The 10,579-nt window shown below is 34.3% G+C and overlaps 2 protein-coding genes across 2 annotated transcripts; both read left to right on the forward strand.

Annotated features, from left to right (window-relative positions):
* The first annotated feature begins 1,861 nt into the window (after positions 1-1,861).
* On the forward strand, positions 1,862-7,561 carry LOC120177628 (phosphoenolpyruvate carboxylase-like). The gene is made up of 11 exons (XM_039183711.1): positions 1,862-1,932; positions 2,188-2,421; positions 2,883-3,274; positions 3,425-3,509; positions 3,624-3,846; positions 3,978-4,081; positions 4,171-4,258; positions 4,617-4,771; positions 5,170-6,168; positions 6,255-6,641; positions 7,036-7,561. Exons 2-11 carry the CDS (start codon positions 2,242-2,244, stop codon positions 7,318-7,320), a joined length of 2,898 nt encoding a protein of 965 aa, XP_039039642.1. The 5' UTR covers positions 1,862-1,932; positions 2,188-2,241; the 3' UTR covers positions 7,321-7,561.
* A 785-nt stretch (positions 7,562-8,346) lies between these two features.
* Positions 8,347-8,933, forward strand: LOC120177629 (anther-specific protein LAT52-like). The gene has a single exon (XM_039183712.1). The coding sequence runs from the start codon at positions 8,352-8,354 to the stop codon at positions 8,853-8,855; it is 504 nt and encodes a 167-aa protein (XP_039039643.1). The 5' UTR covers positions 8,347-8,351; the 3' UTR covers positions 8,856-8,933.
* Positions 8,934-10,579: the final 1,646 nt, after the last annotated feature.

The following is a 10,579-nucleotide window of genomic DNA, read 5'->3' on the forward strand; positions in this document are numbered from 1 at the left end:
ACTCCTCAATTGGAACCTAAGAACATACACATGGAAACACATTCCATACGCTGAGCTCACAAGCTCAGTGCTACACAAATAACCCAACTATACTACACGCATCAAACATATAAGCATGTTACAAGTATAGATATGAACATTTGCATACACTAACGTGACAACCAAGTAAACATCATGGCGTAGCCCTGGGGTCACTTAGCATCTTGGACTCACAACCTTATTTACTTACTAAAGAAACTTAGGCGAGACATGGATCACATAGCATCAATGTCTCCTTATACCTTGAGCTAGGTTTGGGGGACATAGCTTTGATAGCTTGCTAAACTAGTCTACTCCTCTAGAGTACTCAGGATGTATTCTAGGTTCCTTAAAACTTGACATATTCTACCTCGTTACTTCATCTTGAGTTCAATCACCATCGTCATAATAAGGACTTCTCAATTATATTAATTCAATATAACCAGAAGTTTACGAGTTTAAATGTTCAACCACCAATTCAATTTTTTTAATTTAAATGTTCATTTTCTTTTACAAAAAATTACAATCAATTTAAAGATGGCAGCATATGTTATATTTATTTATTTAATAGTATTTATTTTTAAACTTATAAAAGTATAATAAAAATATTTTATTATTAACTTAAACTACTTGTAAAATTATTTCTTAATAATAATACATAAAATTATGATTTCTAATAGAAATTTGTCATTATCAAGATTGAACTAAAACACAGGGAGAGCATACAAAACCATATAATTTTAAAGAAATTGTTCAGTACGAAGACTCCACTACATAAAGGAACAATACAAAAATAATTAAACTATGATATCACATGACATGGAATAAATTATAAATATAATAATTTAAATATGTTTCTAATAAATACATAAAAAATATGTTATTAAATTTGTATCTGAATTATAGTTTTATACGTTATTTTGTCACTTCTATTAATGATATTATTTTTTATGACATGTTAATATAAAACTATACCACATGTGAAAGATGATGTCATCTTACAAAAAAATTATAATAAATTATTGAATTTGCTTGTCATAAAAAATTGTATACCACTATAAAATTTAAAAATCACTTAAATATAATTTATTTAAAAGAGTTAACATCCAATTTTTTTATTATTATCTTTTTTAAATAAATAAATTAAAATATTTATAATTCAATTTATATTTATAGTTTTATTTAAAATATCTATATTTTTATGTGGTTTCATGAATTCTTGTCTATAAAAATATTTAGATACAATTCTAAATTATTATCAATGTGTTTTTTATTTAAATTTTTAAAAAATTATATAAAAATATTAGTATTATATTTTAATATAATTTACATTAACAAAAATATTTTAATTAATACATATAATTTTTCTAAATTACTCCCAAAAAAATTATATTGAGTTCCGTTTACAATTAAACCTAAAATAACTAAAAGATAAAGTATAAAAATAATTATTATAAAATAATTAATAAGTTAATAAAAATGACATTCAAATTTATCAAAATATTATAAAATTAATTTTAAATTTATTAATCTTTTATAACAGGAAATAATTATTTTATAATAATTCAATGAATATAATGATTATTTTATAATTTTAATGATTTTATTAGCTAAAAATTATTATTTAAATATAAGTTAATGACGATTTGTGTATTTTACCCAGTAAAATAGAAGCAGCCTTGAAAACATTTTCGAATTAGAAGTAAAACTTCAAGTCCAATGAGAGGGAAACAAAGAACGAAGTCTCTTTGCTTTCTTTCTTCAATTGCAACACTAATTTTGGCCAATAAAATGGATCTCTAAATCACAACTCTTTTGTTCTATAGATATCCCTCTTTCTTCAGTTGCTCACATAATTCTCTCTCTCTCTCTCTCATCCATAGTTTTGGTTTCTCTCAATGCCCAGACTGTCAGGTAATTCATTTTCCATATATTTACTTGAATAACCAAAATCCGGGACTTTCTCAAAACTTTTAAACTTTTTAAAAGATCCTAAATTTCTCCTGAAATTTCCCTTGCTTTTATGAATAAAGCACTGCTTTTTCCTTATCAAATATTGGTTTTATAGATTTTATTTTTCCGGGTCTTAATAAGATTCTGTGCTATTGCTATAGATCGAATTCGTGATTTTTTTTGACGATTTGGTTTTTGTTTTTTTAATCACGGAAGGGGGAAAAAAAGAAAAGAAAAAGCTAAAAGTTTTTTTCTACTTTCAAGTGAGATATGGCGAGTAATAGTAATTCCAGCAAGCTAGAGAAGTTAGCTTCCATTGATGCACAGCTACGGCTTTTGGTTCCTGCTAAAGTGAGCGACGATGATAAGTTGGTGGAGTATGATGCTTTGCTTTTGGATCGGTTTCTTGATATTCTTCAAGACTTGCATGGCGAGGATCTTAAGGAAACTGTATGTTATTCTTCATTTTCACTTCTTTCTTCTTTCTGAAATCTGGCTTTTGATCGATGCCTCTTTTTTTCTCTTCAAAATACTTTGATTTGAAATGAGAGAGGGTTCCAATTTGCCTTCTGAAAGTTTTATTTATTTATTTTTTTTTACTTTTTTAATGGTTCGAGTGTTTGCTTGGGACATATTTTGGTCCTGAAAACATGATGCAAGCTCATGGTAGTATTTTTTTTTTCTTTGTAAAAGACAATAGTATACTTCATCATCTATTAATTGTTCATTGACTTGTAGAAATTTCGATTTTTAATGTTTATGGTTTCTGCATAGCTGAACTCATAATTGAGAAGATTTTTGTATTACTTTCAGATTTTCATTTCACTTTTTGCGTGGAAGATTATAAAACTAGGATTTGTTCTTAAAATTTGTGCAGTGATTTTCAGTGATAAACCTTTTGATTTGTTTAGGTTCAAGAATGTTATGAACTTTCTGCTGAGTATGAAGGGAAGAGTAATCCCAAGAAACTTGAGGAACTGGGAAATGTTTTGACCAGTTTGGATCCTGGTGATTCCATTGTTGTAGCTAAAGCTTTCTCCCACATGCTTAACTTGGCTAACCTGGCTGAGGAAGTTCAGATTGCTTACCGTCGAAGAATCAAGTTGAAGAAAGGTGATTTTGGCGATGAGAACTCTGCAACAACTGAATCAGACCTTGAAGAAACTCTCAAGAGACTTGTGGTTGATCTGAAGAAGTCTTCTGAGGAAGTTTTCCATGCCCTTAAGAACCAAACTGTGGATCTAGTCTTCACTGCTCATCCTACGCAATCAGTTCGTAGATCTTTATTGCAGAAGCATGGAAGGTTTTTTTTCTTAAATTCTTTCTGCTTAACGCATTAGCATTACAACTCAAGGAGTATTATGATGAAGAAATTTCAATTCAGAATCGGCTTATATTCATTATTATGTTTCTGGGTCTATAAAATCATTCTGTCCATTTCTTTTTTGTCCAGGATAAGGAATAGTTTGGCGCAATTGTATGCTAAAGATATTACCCCAGATGATAAACAGGAGCTTGATGAGGCTCTACAGCGTGAAGTATTTCAACTTGTCATGATATTTGTTTATTATGTAAATAAAATTGCAATTCCTATCCTGCAAAGGGAAAGATATCTTGCTATCTTTGATTGTTTGCCTTCTTTTTCCATGCAGATTCAAGCTGCGTTTCGTACAGATGAGATTCGAAGGACCCCTCCAACGCCTCAAGATGAGATGAGGGCGGGAATGAGCTATTTCCATGAAACAATATGGAAGGGTGTCCCGAAATTTTTACGGCGAGTTGACACAGCTTTGAAGAACATTGGGATTAATGAACGTGTTCCCTACAATGCGCCACTTATTCAATTTTCTTCATGGATGGGTGGTGATCGTGATGGTACAGTCCTACTTGAATGAGTGAATAAATAAAAAAACAAAGTAGTTTCTAGTACAATTTTTAAGTATATAAAATTGGGGTTGCTCGAATATCTTCTGGGAGTTTCAAGGTTTCCTTGTTATATAATGCAGGCAATCCAAGGGTAACTCCTGAGGTCACAAGGGATGTTTGTTTGTTGGCTAGACTGATGGCGGCCAATTTGTACTATTCCCAAATTGAAGATCTGATGTTTGAGGTATTTAGCTTGTATCATCTGACACATTCTATAATTGAAACTTTGAAAGGACCCGTTTTAGTCCGATTCTTCTCGATGTTTCTGTTCAGTTGTCCATGTGGCGTTGCAGCGATGAGCTTCGTGTTCGTGCAGAAGAACTTCATAGATCCTCAAGGAGAGATGCTAAACATTACATAGGTATACCTCGAGCTTGTTTTTATTTCATATGCATTTTATTATAATTCTAGATGATGTCCTTTTAACTTGAGTAAATAGCTTTTCTATTTCATTATGATTTTGCGAGTGCATTACTGTATTCTTAAAATGCTTTGAAGTATTTAGACAATCTTTTTCCTCTCTCTCCAATTCCCTATGAAGGGACAGAGTTCCTCTAGGGTGTATGTTTTGTTGCATGCTCTAAGAATTCATTTAGACTTTTGGGAAACAAAACTTGAGCTGCATCTCAGACAATAATGCCATGTGATGATTTATGTTGTTTAGTTCAACTGATCTCTTAACCTTAGTTTGATTCTCATTGATTTTACTCGTACTGCAGAGTTCTGGAAACAAGTTCCTCCCAATGAACCCTACCGTGTTATTCTTGGTGATGTTAGGGACAAGCTGTATCAGACACGAGAAAGGTCCCGTCAAATGTTATCTCATGGTATCTCTGAAATTCCAGAGGAAGCAACTTTCACCAACATTGAGCAGGTCTCTATCTGTTAATCATATTTCATGATCTTATCATTAATTTCGACTCGGACATATTTTTCACTAGAGAAATAGATATTTAATATTACATTGCTCCTTTGTTTGTTAAAAGATGAGCAACAGCTAGCAGAACCTGATTTCATAGCTTAGTGTGTTGGGACGGAAATGTCTTGATTGTTAGATCTAACTTCCTTTTCACTTAATCTGTCATGTGGAAAACCCCCCTTCCAAATAAAATGATCATTTTTGGATTTGGTTTGAAGACTAGGTCACTCTCACGTAACTATCACGTAACTATTTTGGTCTATATCACTTCTTATGTCTTTTCTTTACAGCTAGCAAAACCTGATTTCATAGCTTAGTGCCTCGATACTAATTTTGTCTTTAATTTTATGCAGTTTCTGGATCCTCTTGAACTCTGTTATAGATCACTTTGCTCCTGTGGTGACCAGCCAATTGCTGATGGAACCCTTCTTGATTTCTTGAGGCAAGTTTCAACTTTTGGCTTGTCACTAGTTAGGCTTGACATTAGGCAAGAGTCTGACCGCCACACAGATGTCATAGATGCCATTACCAATTACTTGGAAATTGGTTCCTATCGAGAGTGGTCTGAAGAAAAAAAGCAGGAATGGCTATTATCTGAACTAAGTGGCAAGCGCCCATTGTTCGGTCCTGATCTTCCAAAAACTGAAGAAATTGCCGATGTTTTGGACACGTTCCATGTAATAGCAGAGCTCCCAGCAGACAGCTTTGGAGCCTACATCATTTCGATGGCTACCGCACCTTCTGATGTTCTTGCTGTTGAGCTCCTTCAGCGTGAGTGCCATGTGAAGCAACCGTTAAGAGTTGTTCCACTTTTTGAGAAGCTTGCAGATCTGGAGGCTGCCCCTGCTGCTTTGGCTCGGCTCTTCTCTATTGACTGGTACAGAAATCGGATCAATGGAAAACAAGAAGTTATGATCGGGTATTCAGATTCAGGTAAAGATGCAGGGCGTTTCTCAGCTGCCTGGCAGTTATACAAAGCTCAGGAGGAGCTTATAAATGTTGCTAAGGAATTTGGTATGAAGCTCACGATGTTCCATGGTCGTGGTGGAACTGTTGGAAGAGGAGGTGGTCCCACCCATCTTGCTATATTATCTCAACCACCAGAAACTATTCATGGATCACTTCGTGTTACAGTTCAAGGAGAAGTTATCGAGCAATCGTTTGGGGAGGAGCACTTGTGCTTTAGAACACTCCAGCGTTTTACGGCTGCCACACTTGAGCATGGTATGCATCCACCAGTTTCACCAAAACCAGAATGGCGTGCTCTGATGGATGAAATGGCAGTTGTTGCTACTGAGGAGTACCATTCCATTGTATTCAATGAACCTCGATTTGTTGAATATTTCCGCCTCGTTAGTGACTTGCATGAATTCTTTACACCATCTAAACTAATTACAAGCAGGTTTTGATTGAACAATACAATTTCTTTTGGTTGTAGGCTACACCAGAGTTGGAGTATGGTAGGATGAACATTGGTAGCAGACCATCAAAGCGGAAGCCAAGTGGGGGCATTGAATCTCTCCGAGCAATCCCATGGATATTTGCCTGGACGCAGACAAGATTTCATCTCCCAGTTTGGCTCGGCTTCGGAGCCGCATTTAAACATGTCATTCAGAAGGACTTTAAGAATCTCCACATGCTACGGGAGATGTACAATGAATGGCCTTTCTTCAGGGTGACAATTGATTTGGTTGAGATGGTGTTCGCAAAAGGAGATCCCAGTATCGCAGCCCTATATGATAAGCTCCTTGTTTCTCAAGAACTGTGGTCATTTGGAGAGCGATTGAGGGCCAAATATGAAGAAACAAAAAGCCTTCTCCTTCAGGTAAATTCACTAAAACATGATTCCCCTTTTGATTCTTTTATTTCAAAAAAACTTACAGTTCTTAACTCTGAAGGACAAATCCAAATTCACATTCTTCAAATATTGGTTGCCGTGCAGACCATTAAGATATTTGTGTACATATACAACATATGTGTGTGTGTATATATATATATATATATATATATATATATATATATATATATATATATTTCTCTCTTTCAGTGGTTCAAAAAGTTGATTCTATCGGCTAAAGAAAGTTGACACTTTGTTTAAAGTAATTACGCATTCATGCTAAATTCGAATTTTGCAACGGTACTGAAGTTCAGATTGATTGCAACTTGTTGACAAATAATGACAATGGGCCAATAACTTATACTTTCTCTTCTGTTTACAGATTGCTGCACACAAGGATCTTCTTGAAGGGAATCCATACCTGAGGCAAAGACTGCGACTGCGTGAATCGTACATAACAACACTAAATGTTTGCCAGGCCTACACACTCAAACAGATCCGTGACCCGGATTACAATGCCAAGTTGTCCAAAGAGATTATGGAATCAAGCAAAGCCGCGGATGAACTCGTTAAACTAAACCCGAAAAGTGAGTATGCTCCAGGTTTGGAGGATACCCTCATCTTGACTATGAAGGGTATTGCTGCTGGCATGCAGAACACCGGTTAAACCCCCCCCCCCCTTTTTCTTAAGCTTTGTAGATTTAGTCCAGAGAATAAGAATTATGCATGGAGAACATATATGGGTCCAAATGAAAAGCTATTTAAATTCGCAGGTAAACTGTAGGATTATGATGCAGTGTGTATATTATGCCCCAAATGGATGGGAATGAATGGAAACTGATGATTACTTTTATGTTTAAAAACAGTGTAAGTTATTCTGTTGAGGCTTTGGTTTTTCGTTTTACATATTCGTCTTTGGTCTAATATTAGCTCTGTGAATGATTTCTGGGAATAGGATAATTTTAATAATATATATATACTTCAAAATTATTTGATTGGTGATTTTTAAAATATCTTTTTTTTATATTTTTACAAAGAATAAGTTTAAGAAAATAATGATGAAAAATTTTAACCATGAAAAAAAGATAATTCTAGTAGGATGGCAAAATATATATATATATATATATATATATATATATATATATATATATATATATATATATATTTAATAAAATAAATTATATTTTTAAAAGTATTTAATAAAAACATTTTTAAAGTTAATTTTATTCTGATTGGATTTATCACTCAAATTCAAAATGAATTATGAAAAAGAATTTACATCTCATATTAGAAAATGAATTACGAATTATGAAATGTCTGATTTACATTAGAAAATGAATTATGAAAAAGAAATTGTAATTTTTTTTAAAGAAAATGTCGTGCTTTTCCATTAAACAATATTTTGGGTTGATTTATACCATTTTTCTAAACCAATCACCGAAAAATTAAAAACAAATTTGGATGGACCAAAAGAATCTATTTGTGTTCATCATTCCCCTATAATCATCCAAGAAATTACTAATTTCAGATAGTTCCGTTTGAAATTATATAACAAAATATTGCGAGAAGAACGAGTCTCCCTCTAAAGATGTCCAAAAAAAGGAAAAAACGTAAAAAAAATGTTACGTAATAAATCTTCGTATTCAACAAGCTCAGTTAAACCCAATCATAAATTTGAAAAGAAGAAAAGAAAAGAAAATGGCAAAAGCATCGCTGATGGCTCTGGTTTTAAAGACAGTCTGTATTTCGTTTCTCATCAGCTTCGCCCTTGCCGCTGAAAAATTAAATGTGGTGGGCAAAGTCTACTGTGACACGTGCCGCGTTGAGTTCGAAACCAAACTCAGTGAACCCATTTCAGGTGCAACGGTGAAGTTGGAATGCAAGAAGGAAAAGGACGATGTGATGACCTTCAGTCGAGAGGCGGTTACCAATGCAACAGGTGGATACAGCATCCCGGTGGAGGGTGACCACTATGAAGAGATATGCTGGGTTAGGGCGGACAAGAGTCCCCGGGCAGACTGCAATCAAAGGATGGAAGCTTGGGAAAGATCTCAGGTGGAACTGAGCGGCAAAGATGGCTTAGCTGAGCCTACTAGAACTGCCAACAATCTTGGTTTCAAGAAGAAGGAAGCTCTTCCTGGTTGCCCTCAAGTTCTTAAAGAGATGGGCTTTCCTAACGGAAAGGTTGAGCCAGTACCATAACCTACATCAACAAATCCCATAACACCCTCCCTGCAAATCCTTTCATTATATCTTTAAAATGTAACTTGTACCACTTTAATAAATTTCTACGCATTTCTCTCCTCTTATTCCCCACCAATGAATCTAGTTCTTTTTTAATACTCTAAGCTATAAGCTAATATTTATCGAAAAGATAGACTGTTGCAAAACGAGGTATTAGCATTGATCGGAAAATATTAAATAAAATAGTCAAACAAAACAATAATTTTGTCGTGATATTAACCACTGCTTTAGAAACAAATTTGCCTCGATGTGTGTAATCGCTGCAATATGCTGTCTTCCCTCAAAGTTAACATGTCTCTCCAAATATTCGTACACCCGAAAGATGAAGTGGCCTAGCAGTGGTACTGCTCTTCTCTTAGCAGTGGAAGAATGATAAAATGTTTTTTCAGAAAACTTTGAGAGAAAAAAGTGTTTTTAAGCAAATGAGGACATTCTTGGGATGGTTAAAAAAAACTGAAAATGACCAGCTATTTATAAGATGAAAATGAGGTTAATACGTCATTGATACAATCCCATTCTTGCATTTACTACTCTTCTTCATTGCAACAACTTTCTCTCGGTTGAAGCCTAAGGGAGCCTTACCTTACTTTGTCTTCTATCTACTAGTTTATACACCATAAAGTTACTTTGCATATAGTTTATATCATACTTCATGCTAAGTTACATATGCCATGTTCATCTTAAAATACTATGACATGCATACTTGTTAAATCATGATGATTACATGCCTTATGTTAACATGCCATGCTTAATATATGTTATCTTAGCTTATACTTAGTGCATATTATGTTACGCATAGTCAAACATGTTATAGTCTTCATACTATGTTCATCTTATACTTTGCTTAGCATAATGCATTCATACACATCTTTACTCGGCATATTATATGATTATGCATTCATACTTAGCTCATCTTAGGTTTAAGATCATTTTTATATAAGCTCATCTCATGCATATCATCATTTCTCTAGCTCAACTCATGCATATAATCACTTATCTAGCTCATTCTTAGCTCATACCTAGGTGGCATATTACACTTACATTGGTTTACATTAATTCAATACTTAAACAATTGTTTTATATATGTTTGTAGGGTCATTGGATGCTAAGGAAGGTTATGCCAACTCTTGGATAGCTAACTCAAACCATGGCAGCTTGTGCTAGCTCAATTACATCAAAGGATAACTTATTTTAGCTCAAGGAAACTCAAGGCTTGATGATACTAGCTCGGGAGTAGCTGAAGGAGCTTAACAGGAGCTGACACTAGCCGGAGAGTAGCTGAGGAGCTTGAGCTGAGCTGAGGACTCATGACAGCTGGAGGCAGCTCGAGTGACACTAAGTACCTAGCTAGCTACCTAAGCTTCCTAGCTAGCTTACTAGCCTAGCTAGCTGACCTACATGCATGCATCACATGGTCGAGACCTCACCTTACCATAGTGCGGAGAAGCATAATACATCAAATGGTGTCATGTGCTTAAAATGGACTGCCATGTGCATTCAAAACAACATGTGCACTCCATGTGACATCAAATAGGCGCCAAAACACCAAGGGATACTTTCTACTCGGCCAAAAACTTTTTATTCTTTAAATTTGGCACCAAGCAATATCCAAAAGAATGAAGGAAAACAACCATTAGACCTAAGCATTCCAAAGGGCTCTAAAACAAACCAACACCTTATTT

Source organism: Hibiscus syriacus, unplaced genomic scaffold, assembly GCF_006381635.1.
Source record: "Hibiscus syriacus cultivar Baekdansim isolate YM2019G1 unplaced genomic scaffold, ASM638163v2 tig00112293_pilon, whole genome shotgun sequence".
NCBI lineage: Eukaryota > Viridiplantae > Streptophyta > Magnoliopsida > Malvales > Malvaceae > Hibiscus > Hibiscus syriacus.